This window comes from Elephas maximus, chromosome 17, assembly GCF_024166365.1.
Source record: "Elephas maximus indicus isolate mEleMax1 chromosome 17, mEleMax1 primary haplotype, whole genome shotgun sequence".
Taxonomy (NCBI): Eukaryota; Metazoa; Chordata; class Mammalia; order Proboscidea; family Elephantidae; genus Elephas; species Elephas maximus.
In genome coordinates, this window is record NC_064835.1 from 24,359,638 (window position 1) to 24,380,543 (window position 20,906).

General features: G+C 37.5%; 1 protein-coding gene across 1 annotated transcript; it reads right to left on the bottom strand.

Moving 5' to 3' along the window:
* Positions 1-11,129: 11,129 nt before the first annotated feature.
* On the bottom strand, positions 11,130-12,056 carry LOC126060667 (olfactory receptor 8D1). The gene has a single exon (XM_049856898.1). It carries the CDS (start codon positions 12,054-12,056, stop codon positions 11,130-11,132), a length of 927 nt encoding a protein of 308 aa, XP_049712855.1.
* Positions 12,057-20,906: the final 8,850 nt, after the last annotated feature.

Consider the following 20,906-nt stretch of genomic DNA (forward strand, 5'->3'; position numbering starts at 1 on the left):
TGTTATTATTTATGTTGTACTTCTCTGCTTCAAACTTCAGACTCATTTACGTTCACCCACTGTTGTCCTTTGCCTATTGTTCTCCTGCCTGAGGTTGTCATCCATCACTGTTTCACCTCCACATTCCCTAAGTGGAAGTGCTTGCCATGCCACTTCAGCACCAAATGCTATGGGTTGTAGCATTTGGTGTGGTTGCCTCCCCATCATATGCTGGAGACCCTGACCATATTACTTTGGGACCAGATTCTCAACATACCTCCAGTACCTGCCCCCCATTAGAGGTTACTGGCTGTCTCTGATTTCTCACCACAGATATCCCTCCCTGTAAGGACCAGCCATACAACTCTGGCACTAAGCCCCATGCCCCAGAGTTGCAGCTGTCACAGACTTACCACAAGAATCCTCTCCCAGGAGAGTTGGCTGTACTACACCAGGTTTGGAGTCCCACTTTGGAAATGGCAGCTGTTGCCAGTTCACCACTTTTCCCAACGGCTCATAATCTCCCATTCGCAGTGTGCTCACCCCATTGCTTCTTTCAAGGACTCATAGAATCTCCAATTTTCACTATGCTTGCCAAGTTGCTCTGTCCCCAGTCTGATGGCTCAGGTGTTTCAGCCCATACTGTGCTTACTCTCTCTGTGCTGGGTGTGAGTGCTTAGGAACTCAGGTTTGCACTGTCTTCACTGTGCAGCTGTTTCCTGGGATTCCCTGGTACTCCAACACATGATGCTCACCAAGCTAAACTCTCCTAGGTCTGACTGCTCAAGTGTTTCAGCCTGCACTGCATTCACCATGGCTGTCTGTTCTTGGCCTGATTGATCAAGTACTGTAGCTTGCACTGCACTCATTGTGTTGTTTGCTCTTTCCCCAGACTTTTGGACACTCCAGTCTGTGCTGTGCTCACTGGACATTCTGCCCCAGGTATGATTCACCGTGAACTCTGAGTGCTGTTCCAGCCCTGGGATCCCTTCTCAAGGGCCATGGCCACTGCTGCCCCAAGATAGTGCTGAACAAAAGTGGCGGATGGGATAAGGTTGTGCAGCAAACCTCTGTTCACTGGTCATCGGTATGATAACCTTTTTCTTTATTCAGTGTTCACTTTGGCTCTCTAACCCTTTGACTGATCTCCAGAGTTACAAGATTATAAATTTCATAAGTTTTTGCTTATTTTCTCCTGGATTTGTTTTTGGAGAACTGGAACATGTTGCTGCTTACACCACCATCTTACTCTGCTTTCCCCAGCAACATTTTGAATGAAAACAGATTTCTCATCAGAAATCAAGGAGGTCAGAAGAAAGTGTGCTACATTTTTCAATTGCTGGGAAAAAAAAAATGTCTACTTAAAATTCTAAAAAATTCTATACCCTGTAAAAATCACTTTTAGAAATCAAGGGAAAATCAAGAGATTGTCAGAGGACAGTGTACTAAAAGACTTTGTCTTCAGCAGACCTACTCTAAATGAATGGCCAAAGGAAGTTCTGAGAAAAGAAAGGAGGTGATAAAAGAAGAAAACTTGAAACATCACGAATGAAAAAAGAAGAGAAAATTAAACTAATGAATAAACATATAGACTCTCTTCCTCTTGAGTATTCTAAATTAGGTTTGTCAACAAAAGTAAAAATTACAATATTGTCTGATATAGTAATTATTGTGTGTAGATGAAATATTTAAGACAAATATAAAGGATGGAGGATAAAAGTACCTAAATGGAAAAAAAGTTTCTACATTTAACTCAAAGAGATAAAATGTCAACACCAAAACACCAGTGAATCATGAGGATATATGTATGTATAATGTAATATCAACAGCAGCCACAAAAAAAGCAAAGCAAAAAAAAAAAAAAAACACAGTTACAATCAAAAACACTATAGATAAATTGAAATAGAATTCTAAAAATTGTTCAAGTAACCTACAGGAAGTCAGGGAACGAAAATTTAGGGTTGAAAAGCAGAGAGAATAAGCTGAAAACAAATAATAAAAGGGCAGAACTTATCACTAATATATTAATAAATTTTTGTTGTTATGTCTTGTCTAATTGGCTCTGAGTCATGGGGCATTATTTATAACAGAACAAAACATTGCTCAGTCCTATGCCATCATCATGCTTATTGGTATATCTGAGTCCATTGTTGTGGCTATTGTTTCAATCCATCTCACTGAAGGTGCTTCTCATTTTTGCTGACCTTCTCTTTTACCAACAATTACGTCCTTTCAAGCAATTGTTCTGTCCTGAAGATGTGTCCAAAGTAAACCAACTGAAGTATTGCCATTCTCACTTCTAAGGAACATACTGGTTGTATTTTTTCTAATACTGATTTGATCTATCTTCTAGTGGTTCATAGTATATTAAATGTTATTCACCAATGTCACAGTTTAAATGCATTGATTCTTTTTCTTCTCCCTTTTTTATTGCCCAAATGTCACATGTATATGAGGCAATCTAAATTGTATTTAGGTACACCATAAAGCAAAACTGATTTTGACAAAAGCACAAATCAATACAAGGAAAGAATAGGTTTTTAAACAAAAGGTGATAGAGCAATTTCACTAGGGAATCCATAGCTAAAAAAAGAAAGAAAGGAAGAAATTAAGGAAGGAAGGAAGGGAGGGAGGGAGGAAGGGAGAGAGAGAGAGGAAAGAAAATAAAGAAAGAAAGAAGGAAGGAAGGAAGGAGGGAGGGAGGGAGGGAGGGAGGGAGGGAGGGAGGGAGGGAGGGAGGGAGGGAGGGAGGAAGGAAGGAAGGAAGGAAGGAAGGAAGGAAGGAAGGAAGGAAGGAAGGAAGGAAGGAAGGAAGGAAGGAAGGAAGGAAGGAAGGAAGGAAGGAAGGAAGGAAGGAAGGAAAGAGAAAGAACGAGAGAACCAGAGAACGAGAGAAAGAGAGAGACAAAAGAGAGAAAGAAACGAAGAAAGAAACAAAGAAAAGAAAGAAAGAAACCTAAAACAAAGTATGGTGTAGCCATACTATAGATACTAAAAAAAAAAAAAAAAACTAGTTGGCAATAAAAAGGCATGATCTGTTGATATACCCCAAAACTTAAATACATATCAAAGGCACTATGCTTAGTGGTAAAAGAAAAAAAAAAAAGCAAATCTCAAAAGACTATAAACTGTATGATTCCCATTTATATAACATTCTTGGGAAAAATTAGAGAGATGGGGAAAATATTAGTGGAGAAAATAAATGGGAGAGGAACATAGATGGGAAGCAGTAAACAATAAAATAGACAAAAATGATAGAAGCAAGCTTTCTCAACTGAAAACTTGAATCTTAAATTGGAAGGAATTATCAAGTGCAGCGCAGAAGTAATTAAAGAAATAAGTTACTTTTTAGCTATGAACTCTAAGATTTATATACTTAATTATGAACCCCAAGAACATTTTCCAAGCTCCCAAAAAGAAAGAACATGCTATCTACAAAGGAACGGGAATTAGACTGACATCAAATTTCTCTTAACAACACCATGTTGCAAAGGCTACAGGGTTCTGAAAGAAATGTATGTTAAATCTAGAATTTCTTATTCAGCTCAACTATTTTTTATGTGTGAAAGAAAAATCTAGGTATTTTTATGCCTGGAAGGACACAAATTATACACATTCTTTTTAAAAGTGTTGGTAAGGGACACAAGAATATAATTCAGAAAAATAATGTATGACAGCAGAAGCTATTAGATATAAGAATAGTACCAATTAAAAATAATAAAAAGTAAAATCACGTGCCACATTATCCAAACGGATTACTTTCAATTTTGGTGATGCAAATTAGACTTGTGTTCACCTGACCTAGAACTCTTCTATTTATACAGATCAAGTAAGAGTTTAGTAGACTCCATCACTTCTTAGAACACCACGATCAACCAGCCAACACTGTATCTCTGTGAGTCGCATTATTCTGATTACTGATTTGACTCTGCTGCTCATTATCGTACCCGCACCCACCTTGTCTTTGGTGATTATGTGCTGATAGTCAGTCCCTACCACCTGGAATCTGATTATTTCCACTACATTTAAGTTTCTAATTCAGTGGCAACCTTTCCCACTGTAATATCTGACCTACAGAGAAGTGTGACCACAGAGGTCCTCAAGATGCTGAGACTACCCTTAGAATTTACCTGTTACAACTGCGGTAAAGCAGGTCTTGTATGGTAAATTCTCTCTAACTTTTCAATATCCCTAAGCATTTAAATAGTTTCTCCTATAGTAAATCAAGGCTGTTCTGGAATTTCAGCTTCATTTAGTGTAGGCCACTATTTGGTCCATATTTCAGCCAATCAACCAAAAACACTTTTAGAGACTTTTTCTAATCCCTTGAACTAAAACATTAAGCAGAATCTCTGCTTAAAGGGCCCATAACAATAAAAATGCCCTGATTCAACTTTATGTTACTCCCACCATCGTTCCACATCTTTAATATCAATTCTCACATATATCCCCAGAATTTCTTTATTGCTAAATTTTAAAAATCATGTAGTTCTTTTGGAGTGCAGTGTACCTTGGTATGGACCACATTTGTACCTCGGCCTTTGGGGCATGCTTGGGCTTGAATCTAGTTTTAGCTCTAGAAGCAAAGAAGGGTAGTAGGAATGGGCCCTGAGGAGAACCAGCAGTGTCCTGCAAGGAAGTACCTCAGGGGAGACCATTACAGTTTCCTCAGGGAAAACGTGATTAATCTTGATAAATGGGGATGGAAGGGCTACTTCTATTAACAAAGAAGGCTCAAAAAAGAGTTAATAAAATAATGTAGAAAAATTTCATTATTTTTATTCTTTGTAATTAAAAAAAAAAACATTGAGACTATTTTGTCTTTGAAGGTATGGTAGAATTGCCCTTTGAAGCCACCTGGGCCTGTCATTTTTCTGTGACATAATTTCTTACTAACTTTAATCCTGAATGGTAATTGTTCTGTTTAATATTTCCATCTCTGGTGCGTTCAATTTTGGTAAATGATATTTTCCTGGGAAATTATCCCTTTTAACCAAATTTTAGAATTTATTTGCACAAAGATTTCCAAAGTGTTTCTATGGTTTTCTTTCATTTCTTCTGTTTCAATGGTTCATTTCTGTTTCTCATCTCTTTGTGTATTTATGTATTCTCTTTTATCTTGATTAAATTAGCCATAAATTTGTCTGTTTTGTATTTTTTCCCAAAAACCCCATAATTTTATTATATCTACTGTTTTCTACTTTATTAATTTCTTCTTTGTATCTTTTCCATCAGTGCTCTTTTTCTGTTTATTTTATTGATTTCTGTTTTGTTTTTTAAAGTTAGAAACTTTATTTTTATTCTTTCATTTCTTCTTGGTTAACATAAATATCTGTCAATTGTTCGTATAATGAGATACTATGATATGTTTACCAAAAAGGCTAAAATTAAAAAGACTCATAATTCCAAGTGTTGACAGATATCTGGAGTAATTGCAACTCTCATGCATTGCTGGTGGCAGAATAACATTGCCAGCTACCATGAAAAACAGTTTGACATTATTTCCTAATGCTAAATATTAACCTACCTTACAACTCAGTGAGTATAAACTTAAGTAAAAGGAGGATATATATCAAACAAAAGACAGGTAAAAGAATATTCATAGAAGCTTTATTCATAGTAGCTCCAAAATGAACACGTTCCCAAATAGCCATCAACAGGAGAATCAGTAAATTAAATGTATTATATTCATCCAATGGAGAGGGCACAAACTTTTGTACATGCCGCAATATGGACATGATGTATAGATAAAAATTTTTGTAATATAAGCTATATAGAGAATAGTATATGATGTATGATTCCATTTACATGAAGGTCAAAAATTAAGGCAAAACTAATCAATTGTAGCACAAGTCAGAATAGTCGCTACTCTTGGGGGTGGAGGTCCCTAGGTGGCTCAAACAGCTTGTGCTTAAATACTAACCTAAAGGTTGGCTGTTTGAACACACCCAGTTGTGCTATGGAAGAATGGCCTAGAAATCTACTTTTGTGAGATTAAAAACCAAAACCAAACTCATAAATAGTAGTCGAGTCAATTCCAACTCTTTTAACCCCATGTATTACAAAGGATCTGCTTTATGGAAGCAGATGATAAGGATTTCTTCTGCAGTTCTGCTGAATAGGTTGGAACTGCCAACCTTTAACTTAATAGTCAAGCGCCAACAGTTTGCATCACCCAGGCACTTCTCCATAAGATCATAGCCAAGAAAACCCTGTGAAGAAGTTCTACTTTGTAACATATGGGGTCACCTTGAGTCAGAATCTAGTAGGTGGCAACGAGCTTGGTTTTTGGGTTCTTGGGGGTGGAGATTGACAGCAAAGGAGCAAGAGAAAGCCATCTGGTATGATGGCAATATTCTATATTGGGGTAGTTATTCCATGGGTATAAACATAATTAAAAATACAAAGAGCTGTATTTTTAGTGCACTATGGTTGTTGATGCGTGTAATTTTATTTTTTTTTTATTTTATGGTTGATGTGTGTATAAAGTCTCTATGAGTCAGAATCGACTCAATGGCAATGGATTATGTGTGTATACATATCTAAAAATTAATCGAGTTGTAGTGAAAGAATGCTTTTAAAAAATGCCAGTAGTAAAAGATAAGGTGCCTTAAATCTCCTTGCACTCAACACAGATACACGTAAAACAGACTTTAAAATTATCCATATAATATTAGCCTCCTTTGCTTTCATGTTATAGTCTTATTTCAGCAGAAAGAAAAAGAAAGAATGTCTCTGTTAATGCACTAGGGATTTTTCATCTGCGTGTGTTAAATATGTGAGTGTCATTTGTCATGTCTGTCTTTTTTAATTGCTACATACTTTGCATATATTCCACTTTTATTTAAGTATGCATTTCTAGAAATTGAATAACAGAAAAAGTTATTATAAAATTACAAGACAGTGGATATACACTTTCCTTGCAGAAATTAATATCATTATTTCTATCTATTACAGTTCATGTCCCCCTATCAAGATTTTTTAAATTTACCATTTCATAGATTAATATGATATATCACTACTGTTTTATTTGTATTTTAATTTCTAACAAAGTTGAATGACTTTAATGTGTTAATTTGCCTTTATATTACTTTTTTTATAATTGTTCATTGAATGACTTTTGCCTATTTTTCTACAGGATATTAATTATTTTGTATTAATTTCTAAGTAGTTTCTACATATTTTTTATTATCAGCTAAAACCCTTTTGCTCTTTTCCATTGTTTCTGATAATCCCTTCTTGGCTGAGACAGATTATCCTAAAAAGTTTGTATTGAATGTTCTTTAAACATAAGAATAGTCCTGTGTCACTTTTTATAATACTTATTTAGGATTTTTTAATCATAATTTTATTTTTGAATCATCTGTCTTTCTTGAATCTATTTCTCTCTAAACACAGCATTGCCATTTGTTCTGTTTGTTTTCTTTATTTAAACGGTAATTTTTAGATTTTGTTTAAAATATACACAGTAAAAGATACACCATTGCAACAATTTCTACATGGACAATTCAGCGACATTCTTCAAGTTGTGCAACCGTTCTCACTATCCTATTTCAAATTATTCCACTACTGTTAATTTTAACTTAAACTCGCTGCCGCCTAAGCTGCTTGTATAACCTGTGTTTTCTCTTTGAAGTATTTAGAATCAGTTTTTCTAATGTCTAGAGTATATGTTTGGAGGAATGAACCAACTGTCCCTCATTCCTAATGTTATCTTCCATGTGTAGAAATATCTATTACTTCAACATCCACTTCATACCCACAGTCACTTCACCTGGGAAGATAGACTTACAGGATTGTTGTGTTTCAAAGAATAAACTGTTCCCTTGGTTTGTGTTTTTTTTTTTTTTTTTTGAAAGGTATCATATTGTAGAAAGAATGAATTCCCAGTTGCTCTTGGACATGCAGTCCCGCCTCTGCTAGTAGATGCCTACAGGGATCTGGCACCTTCTGTGGTTAGAGTGGCAAATTTTCCTAATATAGAGCTCAATATCAAGAAGCTCACTTGCCTCAAAATATACCTTTACCAGGAATAAAGATGTAATAAAGACCTACTGGTCTCTACTTGACAACTCATTTATTTATTTTCTAAATTGGTTCAGAACAAGGGTTCTTTTTCTTATCTTTTCAGACAAGTGATACTTGCTGCATTAGACCAGGGGTTTGAAGAAGTTAACAGGTTAAGTAGATCTGTGAACAAAAGTAACACGTAACAGTTTTAGTCTTTTAGTGGGTAGATGGATTTTGACCTTAGTGGTATGAAGTGCCTCTTATTTTGCAATATTTTTATACTTTATATTTTATGCATAACATTTAACTACTGAAAACCCAGCAGGTGGCTATGGGTCTTAACCTCTGCTAATGTGGGATTTTAACCCTAGCAGGTTCAATATACAGTAGGTTTTTTCAGAAGTGAGTGAATAATTTTATGTGGTATACAATCAAGATACTACTGCTGAACTTGAAAAAAAGGTGTATGCCTCAGCAAAGGCTAAGTCCTCTGAAAAATGTGAGCTGAGTTTCTGCAAAATAATGGGTCCCCCATGGTCCTCATCAAATCTCAGTTCGGTAGGCTAAACCAAACTTAGCAAACCACTAAGGAGCTTCTGAATATGGATGCAGCTTAAACTAGAACTATGTAGAAGAAAATTTTTCTCAAGCCGGCAATGATTTGATTGTAGGTGTACTGGATTGAATGGTGTTTCCCTCAAAATCATGTCTACCCAAAACCTGTGAATTTGGTCTTGCTTGGATATAAAGTCTTCAAAGATTTAATCAAGTTAAGATGTGATCATAAGAAATTATACTGGGCCATAAATCCAATATGGTTGTTATCCTTATATAAAGAAGGAAATTTCGATACAGAAATGCAGCTATACAGAGAGAAAGCCATGTGATAACAGAGGCATAGATTCGACTAATGCAGGTAGAAGCCAAAGATGGCTGGTAAACACCAGATGTTAGGAAGCCACAAGGAAGGATCGTGCCCTAGAATATCCAGAGAAAACATGGCTCTGCCATGACTGTTATTTCAGGCTTCTGGTCTCCAGTACTGTGAGAGAATAAATTTTTCTTTCTTTAAGCCACCCAGTTGATGATCATTTATTATGGCAGTGGTAGGAAACAAATCCAATAGAGAGTCTTTGCATATAAAGTCTTCATATAAAGGTACAGCAATCATTTGTTGTTTCCACTTATTTTTCAGCCATCTCTTCAAGAAATGTTCCACTCCAGGACTAGCAGAGCAAAGTGGTTATGCTGCTCGAAATAGTGTTGCTCTTTTATGTTGCTTTAAACTGCCTTTAGCACCCAGTCAAGAAACTTTGGAGAGGCTAACCTTGATTTATTGTGGCTTGTCCACTGGCTCAAGAGTAAACTCCCACCAATGGATCAAGTTGTCCCTGGATTTGTTAAACACGTAAGTTCTGACCAGGCATTTAGATTTCTACCATCTAAATTGGACCTTCACCTTAAATTGGGTGATAGATGTTATTAATGAATCAATAATAATGGGTGTACAAACCATAAAAAGTATATTGCATCTTATTATATTGAGAAGAAATAGCTTAATTAAATGATTGTAAACCTAAAGACAAAGAAGGTAGTTTATAGATAGAGATTTGAAATACTCTGTTTCAAGGATTCAAGTCTGGTTAGGAAATCAAGTGATTTATAAAGAATTCTTCAGTTTTATAATCATAACAGGAGCAGAAAAAAATAAACATGAATACAAAATAAAGGAGAATAAGCTAACAAGAATAGATAAAACAGTGAAGACGACACATTAGAAATTTGTGTAATAGAAAATGATGATTTGAAAGCCAGAAGCCTTGACCCAGGAAACTGTTGATACTGCAATATTAAACAGACTTAAGGGAAGACATATTCTGGGTGAGATTATCAAAGGAAGAGAGCTAGACCACTAAACTTTTTAGAACAGATATTTTTGCAAATCCAGAACCTACTGATTTCATATTTCCAAAGTTGGGAAACTTTCTCAAGATAAAATTGAGGTAGTGATATTGTGAAAACTAATACCTTGGTGAAAACAAAAAGAAGTAAATGGGAAAATCTAATTTCAACAAATACTTCTGTGAAATAGAATGAGAAGAACCAATTTGAGATGGAAGTTAAAATGCTAGAAATTAAGCTGAACATTAATTGAAGAGAAAAACTCCCAAGAGATACAAAACACAAGAGACATGTTTCACTACTACCTCCTGAAAAGTAGAAGGAAATGTTACACAAAGTCTGGAACATGGGAGATCCCAGGAAAGCCACTGTCTTATGGAGCACATGGTCATTACTTGGACTATAAGTGTGCTTGCTCAGAAACATCAACCACAGCTTCAGTTCAAGAACCTGTTGAGGGTGATTCTCCAACAGAAACATATGTGGCAGTGAGACCTTTCCTGTGAAGTTGCCTAGGTGTTTGAGGCTGGTTTCACACACCTAGGCAACTCCATTGCAACAGGTAGTAGAAATCCTAACCATGACACAGTCCTGAAAATGTCTGTTCAGAAGTCCCTTAATGTAGAATTATGGTGTTGGGGGGAGGGGAGGTGGCGGGTTAGTGAGAGTTAATGGTAAAATGGAAATTAAGAGACTTGAATATGCTGAATACAGAAAAAAAAGGGAGGGGGAAGCATTTGGATAAGATCTGTCGACTAGGATTTCCGTTATTGTCTGGTTACTATTTTCCACATTTTTTCCCTTATGCATATGACTTGTTCCCTCAAGAATTAACAGAAATCTGGGATCAAGTTATGTATCTCTTAGCATTTGTAACAGGACAACTCAGTACCTTCCACATAACAGGTATTCAGTAAACAAGGGTAGGATATGGGGAAGAGAATAATAATTTTGGAGAAACTCTGGATTCTTATTTCTTTCCATCACAGTAAATTACAGAAAACTATCTAAACCTCAGTTTTTCCTGTCAAAATATGAAAACACTAATAATAATAGCATAGTAACAGTAATTTATTGCTTTACTAAATATTTTTTCATTTCATTGAGACAACTAAATTTAATTTTGGATGGGACAGTATATTCTAAATTCACATGTATATTAGAGTAGCAAGGAAAAAGAACACCTTTTTTATGGGAACCATTAATATTTCCCACCTGTAAATCTTCAAAATCAAGATTCACCTCCCCACCAAAACCTTTCTTAATGCTTTCTTTACATCCTTGTTCCTCAGACTATATATTAAAGGGTTCAGCATGGGGATCACTGTGGTATAAAACACTGAGGACACCTTTTCCTGTTCCAGGGAGTTACTTGAAGGTGGCTTGAAATACATGAACGTGATAGACCCAAAGAAGATCCCCACAGCCATGAGATGAGAGCTGCAAGTGCTGAAAGCTTTTGACCGACCCTCTGAGGACCGGATGTGAAGGATACTGTAGAAGATAAAGGCATAGGAGATGAAGACAGCTAGAGTGGGCACTAAGGTGTTAAACCCTGCAATGATGAAAAGTAGAAGCTCATTGAGGTGTGTATTGGAGCAGGAGAGATTGAGGAGGGGAAGGACATCACAGAAGTAATGGCTGATGATGTGGGATTTACAGAAGGACAGTTTCATCATGGCACTTGTATGGGCCAAGGCAGACAGAAATCCTAGAATGAAGACAACTAACACCAGTAATGAGCAGACCCGAGGGGACATGATCATATTATAGAGCAGAGGGCTACAGATTGCAACATAGCGGTCATATGCCATTGCTGTCAAGAGGTAGCCCTCAGCCACCACAAAGACCACAAAGAAAAAGAGCTGTGCCATGCACTCAGAGTAAAGGATCATATTATTCTTCCCTAGGAAGTTCACCAACATTTTGGGGGTAATCACAGAGGAATAGCCGAGATCAACGAAGGACAAGCTACTGATGAAATAGTACATGGGGGTGTGTAGCAGAGGGCTGATTGCAATCAGGACAATCAATCCTAGGTTCCCCACCACAGTTGCCACATAGATTCCCAGGAACAAGCGGAAGAGAGGCAGCTGGAGCTCTGGCTGCTGTGTTAAGCCCACTAAGACAAATTTGATTGTTGTGGAGAGATTTCCTATAGACATTCTTCTTCAGGGAGCTCTGTGGAAATGAAAAATAAAAATTACATTAAAATGGATGTTAATTCCCCTTCTAAACAAAGTCAGACTTCCAAAACAGAGGTTGACAGGATTAGAAAGACTGAATCATAGGTTCTTCTTGACTCATCCTTTCTGGTCATGATTCCCCACCATATCTCCTTAAAGCACCCTGAGCCTTCTCCAAATTGGTCCAGAGTTTTTTGGTTTTTTTTTTTAATAATTTTTATTGAGCTTTAAGTGAACATTTACAAATCAAGTCAGTCTGTCACATATAAGCTTCTATACACCTTACTCCATACTCCCACTTACTCTCCCCATAATGAGTCAGCCCGCTCCCTCCTTCCAGTCTCTCCTTTCATGAAAATTTTGCCAGTTTCTAACCCTCTCTACCCTCCTATCTCCCCTCCAGACAGGAGATGCCAACACAATCTCAAGTGTCCACCTGATACAAGTAGCTCACTCTTCATAAGCATCTCTCTCCAACCCATTGTCTAGTCCCTTCCATGTCTGATGAGTTGTCTTTGGGAATGGTTCCTGTCCTGGGTCAACAGAATGTTTGGGGACCATGACCGCCGGGATTCCTCTAGTCTCAGTCAGACCATTAAGTCTGGTCTTTTTATGAGAATTTAGGGTCTGCATCCCACTGTGCTCCTGCTCCCTCAGGGGTTCTCTGTTGTGCTCCCTGTCAGGGCAGTCATCGGTTGTGTGGTCCAGAGTTTTAATTAGAAAAAAAAAAAACATTTCCCTGACTTACTTAGAAACTCTAATCACTTGAATTTGGCAGCAAAATCATAGCCCCCTTCTATGGAGAAAATTGTTGCCAGGCATTTTTAGGCAGTTAAATGGAAGAAAAGTTCACTGGATGAATCTAATCAGTCTTTCAATTTTTTTATTTTCATTCAATTTGGGCCAGAAGGTACTTCCACTTCACTACAAACAAGGAGAGAAAGAGGCTTCAGGGCACTGACAATGGCACTCTTACTCCTAATTGGAGTGATGCTGGGAATAAATTTGGGGGTGAGGCACCTCATTCTCACTGTATATATATAGAAAAAAAAGTCTCTAACAACACAGCATAGCAGTATTCCAGAAGCAGAGATGTTCATATAATGCCTCCTGGCCTTCCATTAAAACAAGGATGAGGCAGGCAGAAGGGTTTGCCACTGGAATCACTGATGAAGGACATTGTATTGGAACCCAAGTGCTCTCTAGCTGTAAAGTTCACAATAAGAGTGTTATCAGACCTCAACCACACTCACAAATGTTTGCTCTGACCCTGTCAGTGATCTAATCCATTGCTGTTGAGTTAATTCCGACTCATAGTGACCCTATAGGACAGAGCAGAACTACCCCATAGGGTTTCCAAGGAGCAGCTGGTGGTTTTGAACTACCAACATTTTGGTTAGCAGCCGAGCTTCAATCACTGTGCGACCAGAGCTCCAGCAGTGGACTACAACCCTCTTATTTATGCAGACCCAAACTCCAATGAACAGCCAATACTGTGGCAGGAAAAGGTGACTCTGAGCCTGTCTGAGAAGAGCATTGCTGATTGGTATAAACCTTGAACTTTGGGAAGCTTGGTACCTTGGGCTCTGGATCTGAAGAAATAAGAGAGTACACTGTGTATTACCCAGAAGAAACACAGAAACCTAGCTAAGCTACCCTTTTGATGACTCCAGGTGGAGTCATTTTGGATAGATGTGTGTTTTACCAGTATTCTATTCTGTTTCTATTTAGAAACATCCAATAGTTACACATTATCTTCAAGAAAAAAATCCAAATTTCTTAGCTAACATTTAATATCTATAATAATTAACTTCCAGGTTAACTTTTAAGCTTATTTATCCCAACCCCCTACGTCCACCCAAGCTTGCTGTACTCCAGCCATGTAGGACAGTTTGCATGTCACAAATACACTGAAATGCACATCGCAAATACTCCAGGAAGTTTCCTTCTCCATATACCTTTTAAATGCTCCCTTCTCTGCCTCTCTATATACATCATTTGCAGTATTTTCACTCATACTTCTTAACTCAGCTTAAACCTTATCTCCTTTTGAAACCACTAGAACTCTTTGTGACCCCGTAACACTCTGCATATACATTTATTTTAGTACTCAGTGGATTATTTTTATTTGTTTTTTTCTCAAACTCCCTGCACTAGGTTTAAAGCTCTTCAATGCAGGGACTGTATCTACTCATCTTTGTGCCCCTACTGTCTGAATCATAGTGGGAATTCCATAAATATTCATTGGAGAACTATATTCTGTCCATGACCAGTTCTCAAAGACGGTTGGGTTGTTAGAGGGAGTAGAGAAGATCAGCCAAACACATTTTTAGTTTTGCACACCTTCACTCTCCACCATCTTTTAATCAAGTTCATACCTAGTTAAATTAATGATTTTCCTCTTATTTCAGCAGTTACATTTCTTAAATTGTTACATATCAAACACAGATTTGTAACTACCCATAAGTGGATAAATATGAACTTGTATACTATTTTTATTTTTGTGCTGAGTTTTTCCTTTTTCTTTGCTGCCTGTTCCCTGTTCCCCATGTACAGAGTCTTTAATTAACTTCTTCTCAGTAAGTTTTGATGCACCCAGATGAGTTTACACACACACAGAAGGAGTTGTGTCATTGCTCACTTAGAGGATAAGAAGGTATTATCACACATAATTTTTTTTGTATGTTCCCTTCTCATTCAAAAATACTTTCCAAAAATTCCTCCAAAGCAAAACACGTAGCTCTAGTTTATTATTTTAAATAGTGGCATATCATTAAATGATGTAGATATAACATTATACACATACATGATGGCATTTTATTTTTATGAAATAATATCCCAGGAGGGGTATTTTTGGGTCAACGACATTGTGAGTTTTTTCTTTGTATAAATAGTGTTAGATTGATTTGCAGAAAGCTTTAATAATATATCTTTTTGGTAACTATACATGAATACCTTTTTTTTTTCCCCTAAGGAATACCCTTTTTCTTGCACTGTTACTAGTAATATGTATTATCTTTTTTTTTGTCCTCATCTTGGGTGTTACATGATAGTTCCTTTGTCCTTTTTTTTTTTTTTTTTTGTCTTCTAGAGAATTTAAGCATATTTTCAAATGTTTTTTGGCCATCATTTACTACCCTTGGCTTTTGATCATTTTTCTGTAGGCTTGTTTATCCTTCTCTTATCCATTTGTAGATATTCCTCATTTGTTACAGAAATTAACTTTCTCTCTGCACTGTTATCTTTTCTTAAATTTATTGTTTATGTGTTGATTTTATTTATGATATCATTCCATTCAGATTTTTTAAATTTTAAGTAGTTGAGTATATTTAGTTGTTTTGTTAGTTTGTTTTTGGCTTGTGGTGTCTAGATTTTGTCTTGACTAAGAAGGCCTCCTTAAATGAAAATATTTCTTCTTCGTCCTAGCTTCATTTCCTTTTTATGCATGATGAAAATGTTTTAAGCTTAGACGGTATGATGGGAAGCATTTGCTGATGGCTAGGTTTTTAGACATGTAAGTCTTAGATCTGGAAATTTCGAGAAGGATTGTAAGCATTAAGCCTGTTTTTGGAAGAGGTGGTGTATTGAAGGCCCTTTATACAATTTGGGCTGGAAATTCCTTTGGTAAGTGCTTCTGAGGCCAAAATAAAAGAAAACAGAGCTACACAACCTGAGTGAACACTTGGTTTATCTCAAAGTGGCCAGAGGACATTCTTTCTCTGTACTTGAATCCAGCTAAGCAAGATAGAAAAGAAACGAAATTTATGTTTAATATTCTGTCCAAAAATGAATACCCTTCCCTTGTCTTGTATCTGCCCTTGTAGCTTTACCTCTTAGAAATCTGTGTGTTCAGTCTGGTGTACAAGAAAACAATAAATATCAGTAAATACATAAAACAGAAGCACTTTGGGGATAAGGCAATTTAACAGTCTTACAGAAACCCCAGTGAGTATCTCTGCACCAGAGAAGATGAACTTAGACTGGAAATCTTTAGCAAGGGATAGAGCGTGACCCCAGTTGTAAATAAGAGACAAGGCAAAGCTAACAGAGGAGGAGAGGAGAGGACATAACCAAATGGGAAAACAGCAGTGACAAATGCTCCTGGATAAATCCAGAAAGTTGCATGTGATTAGCATTGTTGCTAATAACCATTCTGCTATTCTATTGAATACAATCGCTATAAAGTAAACCGGAAACTTACCCTGATCCTGCACGGAAATTGAAGTTCTTAGTAGTTGCTTTCTTTGCTCATGCTACGGATCTCTATTACAGTCAAGGAAGGGCAAAGTCTCTCCTACTGTCTGATACACATGGCTACATGTCCAGGTTTAAATTATTCAGTTGGCTAAAAGTAAAACAGAGAAATTCATCTGATATTACAAACTCTTTGGACCTTGAAGGAGATCATGATATGTGTCTTTCTCAGTCTTAAAAATAAAAGATTGGTGTGATATGGGACTTTAATTTGAGGTTTAATGAGTTTAGGGATGTCATTAGAAATACACACACAATACACACCCCCACAGTGGGTCCCACAAGACTATTGAGCCCAGGGATTTACTGGAGTACTCAAGCATTTAATAACCCTTGGCAAAAATAATCATCTCATGCTCTGGGTCTCTTGATTGCTATCTGTCCCAAGAGTAGTAAAGGTGCTGAAAGAAGTTTGTTGTTTATATTTTCATGTTACCAGTGAGGATTATGAAACTCAGAGAAATTAGATCAGTGATTCTTAAAAGTCAATCTGCAGGCAGTTGCTGGTTCTTGACTAAGATTTCACCAGTCAATAGAAGAAAAGGGGGGAAAATAGGGTCAATGTAATTTTTTTTCCTAAAGCTAAATTTATTCAATTTAAAGACTGTCTTTTTTTTTTTTTTGAAGTTGTCATTTCTCCATTTTTTTTTAAGCTTTTTGTGCTTCAAAATACCAACTCATTTTATGATATTGTGCTGACAGTAGATGATAGTTACATCTTCAGGTTGCTGCTTATTTATTTCCTCCTTGTATCTGAATGCCATTACTTGGCAGAATAAAATTTTGGCAACCTGATGGCAGTCCATCACTAAAATTTTAGAGTCTCAGGAAATCCAAGCCCTGAGAACTGCAGAGTTCCTTGTAGAATGTCTTCTTTTCCTTTGCTGTTCAAGAACTCAAAGCCTTTAACAAGTCTGAAATCTCCTGGGACCTGAAATAAATTTTCTGTGAACACTTTCCTTATTGTGATGGTTAATTTTATGTGTCAGCTTGGCTATCCTATGGTTCTTAGTGGTCTGACCAAACACTAGCATAGTTGCTGTGTCTTAGAGCACTTTACCTTCCGTAAAGTAACCTAATTTAATACACTTCTATCACACCTAATGTAATATAATGCAATAATCTTGCATAATGCAATCTAATATAATGTAATCAATCAGTTGAGATCATACTATTGTAAGGTGTCTCTTACACCTAATCATTTCTGAATTATAAACTGATCAGAATAGATACACATACACATAGGGGAAGACAGCTGACATGCGAAGATCATCAACAAGCAAAGGAATACTAAGATCACCAGGAAACACCAGAACTATGAAAGAAGCTCAAAGAAGGAATTAACATGGCCAAGACTTTGGCTTGAACTTTTAGTTCCATAACTGTGACAAAACTGAGGTGCAATGAATCACTTTTGTATGACCTTTCTACCCATGGTCTTGTAATTCCCACAAAATGATTGGCTGGGTCTATGCAAATTGAGTGAATTGTGGTCCACCAATGGTATTGGTAAGTTCATGGTTCTAGTGGGAAAATTATGCCTTGAAATAGACAATAGAATTTGCTTATATAAGGGTCAATCACACAGGGGATGGGGGGACCTCACTGCCATCAGGAAGAGTCTGGAAGAGAGTCTGTCCTTTAAACATGGGGTCGGTATGCTGAGAACATTTTACATCGAAAAGAAAGTGCTGTAACACTGAACATGGTGCACGACAGAGAGAGACAGTAACAGTGGGCTTCCTGGCCTATGGAGCAAGAACTGGATGCCTTCAGGCAGGAGGCTTACTGGCGGAGCTAAAAGAGCTGTAACACTTGCTTGAACAGGACAAGGGGACTGAAGGTTCTCCATGCTGGGATCGGAGGATCCTGTGCAATGTTCTTCCTTCAGCAGGGCAGAGCTTTACACCTCTGGGCAGAAGACTTGCCAGCAGAGCTAGAAGAGCTGTAACACTTGCTTGTGCAGGACAAGAGACGCCTGAGTGTGCACCATACAGGGGCTACACTCTTCCTCCCCATCCCTGAGTGACATGGGCTCTGGGTAACATGACAGCAAGAGACCCTCACAGACCCAGGTAGTGTGACAAGAGCTAGCAGCAGAGGCCAGAGAGTCTCAGACGGAGAGCAGAAGCATCAGAAGCCATGCAGGTACTCCTGAGCAAAAATGTGGTGATAGCCAGAGGCAGCAATGACGTGGTCACAGCATGTGAGCTGAACCATGGGACACCTGCCCAGCCACATAAGAATGGATATGTTACTGGGTGGAAAAACCAGGTTCTTGCTCCGTCTGACTCATATTGGACCAATAAATGAGAGATCGAGATGGAAGAACAGGAAAGGCATATTTATTTCATTGTACAAGGAAAAGGAGTCAGTCAGAGCTACAGCTGCCAAGACTACTCCCCAAGGGTGGGCAGGCAAGTTACTTTTAAGGGGTTTACAAGTGTGGAGTTCATACAAGTTACGTCGGCAACATTCTTAATCATACTATGAAGGCACAATGGGGTTTACATATAACCTCCAATCTTTTTTTTTTTTTTTTTTAAAGCAGGATTCAAATGCAAAGCTACAGGGAAGAAGCCCAGCAAAGGAAACAGGATTTTTAATACAACACTGTGGGGGAGGAAGTCAAGCAAAGAAAATAGGATTTTTAACACAGTACTGTGGGGGCTCTGTTTCAGCCATGGGTAATTTAGGAAAGGGTAAGAGTTTCCCCTTTGGGAATCTGTTGTTATTGTTTACTGTTCTTTCTGTAAATTCTAATAAGTAACAGCTCTCACTTTACCAACACTGTGTAAATATCTCCTGTGTTTGGCTTGATCACAGATGAATGTAGTACTCATAGGATGGTTGATGGCAGTGGATGATGCTTCTCATTCCTAGCAGTTTTATGGCTGCTGGAGATTTGAAGCACAGCCCGTCTGCATGTGCAGTTTAGATGGATCAACACAGTGTTACAAAAATAAATTTCTGTTCTTTAAATCTACCTACTTGTACAGCACTAGGTAAATAAGACACCCATGAACCAAACTTCAATTACTACAGTTCATTAATCATTCTGTCTTTTGCTTCTTTCTATACTGTTTCTTGTGACTTCAGTTTATGTCATTTAATGACTAGTGTACCCCTAGTACATTTTTCACCATCACACCTCACCAAAGCACTTGCCATTCCAGTACAATTGAAGACTATGTTCTCCTGATGTAGGGCCATTTTCAAAGGGGATGGTAGCTTTTAAGGGCCACTTCAGTTTTCTTGTGTTGGGCCTGCTACAAATACCAGGTTTCCTCCAGTGAACTCCTTTCTTTAATTAAGTTGATTTGTAAAGCATCCAAGAATTTCTAGTAGAGTTTACACATAAATAGAATATTAGTAAAATGAAATCAGAACCAGATTTACTCATATATGGATTGTGTCACCCCAAAATGTACATCAATTTAGTTCGGCCATGATTACTAGTATTGTGTGTTTGTCCACTGTTTTGTCATCTGATTTGATGTTCCTATATGTTGTAAATCCTGCCTATATGATGTTAATGAGGTAGGAGTAGAAGGAGTTATGTTAATGAACCAGGACTCAATCTACAAAAAAAAAAAAAACACTACAAGATTAGGTTATATCTTGAGTCAACCTCTTTTGAGATATAAAAAAGAGTAGGCAGAGAGACCTCATGCCACCCAGAAAAAACAGCCAGGAGCAGAGTGTGTCCTTTGTACCTGGGGTCACTGCACTGAGAAGCTTCTAGACCAGGGGAAGATTGATGACAAGGACCTTCCCCCAGAGCCAACAGAGAGAGAAAGCCTCCCCCTGGAGCTGGCATCCTGAATTCAGATTTCTAGCCTCCTGGACTGTGAGACAATAAGCCTCTCTTTGGTAAACCCTTCCACGTGTGGTATTTCTGTTATACCAGCAGTGGATAACTAAGACAACTCCATACAGTGTTTTAGGTCCAAATCTGCCACAGTAATAAAATAAGCCACCATCAGTTTGGCAATTTGTGCAAATGTGGTGGCTTGCATGTTGCCATGATGGTGGAAACTATGAAACCAGTATTTTAAATGTCTCGAACGTCACCCATAATGGAAAGATTTCAGTGGGGCTTTCAAACTAAGAAAGACTAGGAAGAAAGGCCTTCCAAAAAGTAGCCAGTCAAAGCCCTATGGTCACAGAACGTTGTCTGGGACTTTGACTTGCTTACTTTGGATGAATCATCAGGAGGCATTGATCACCAGAGAAGGACATCATATTTGGTAAAGTGAATGCCAGTGAAGGCAAAGGAAGCCCTCAATGAAATGGATTGACACAAGGACTGCAGCAAAGGACTGAAGCAAATATAACAATGATCAGGAAGAAGACACAGGACTGTGCAAAATTTCCTTCTTTTATCCACAGGGTCACCATGAGTTGGACCCAGATGAGTTCTAAATGAAGTCAAAAGGGAATGTGATAAACTGAGTAGAATAGAGGAATGGGGTAGTAGGAATAAGGAGAAATGATGCTTTCCTGAAAATACACTAGGACCATGGTAATGTTTCACATACCCAACAAATAAATAAAATCAACCAATATATGTAA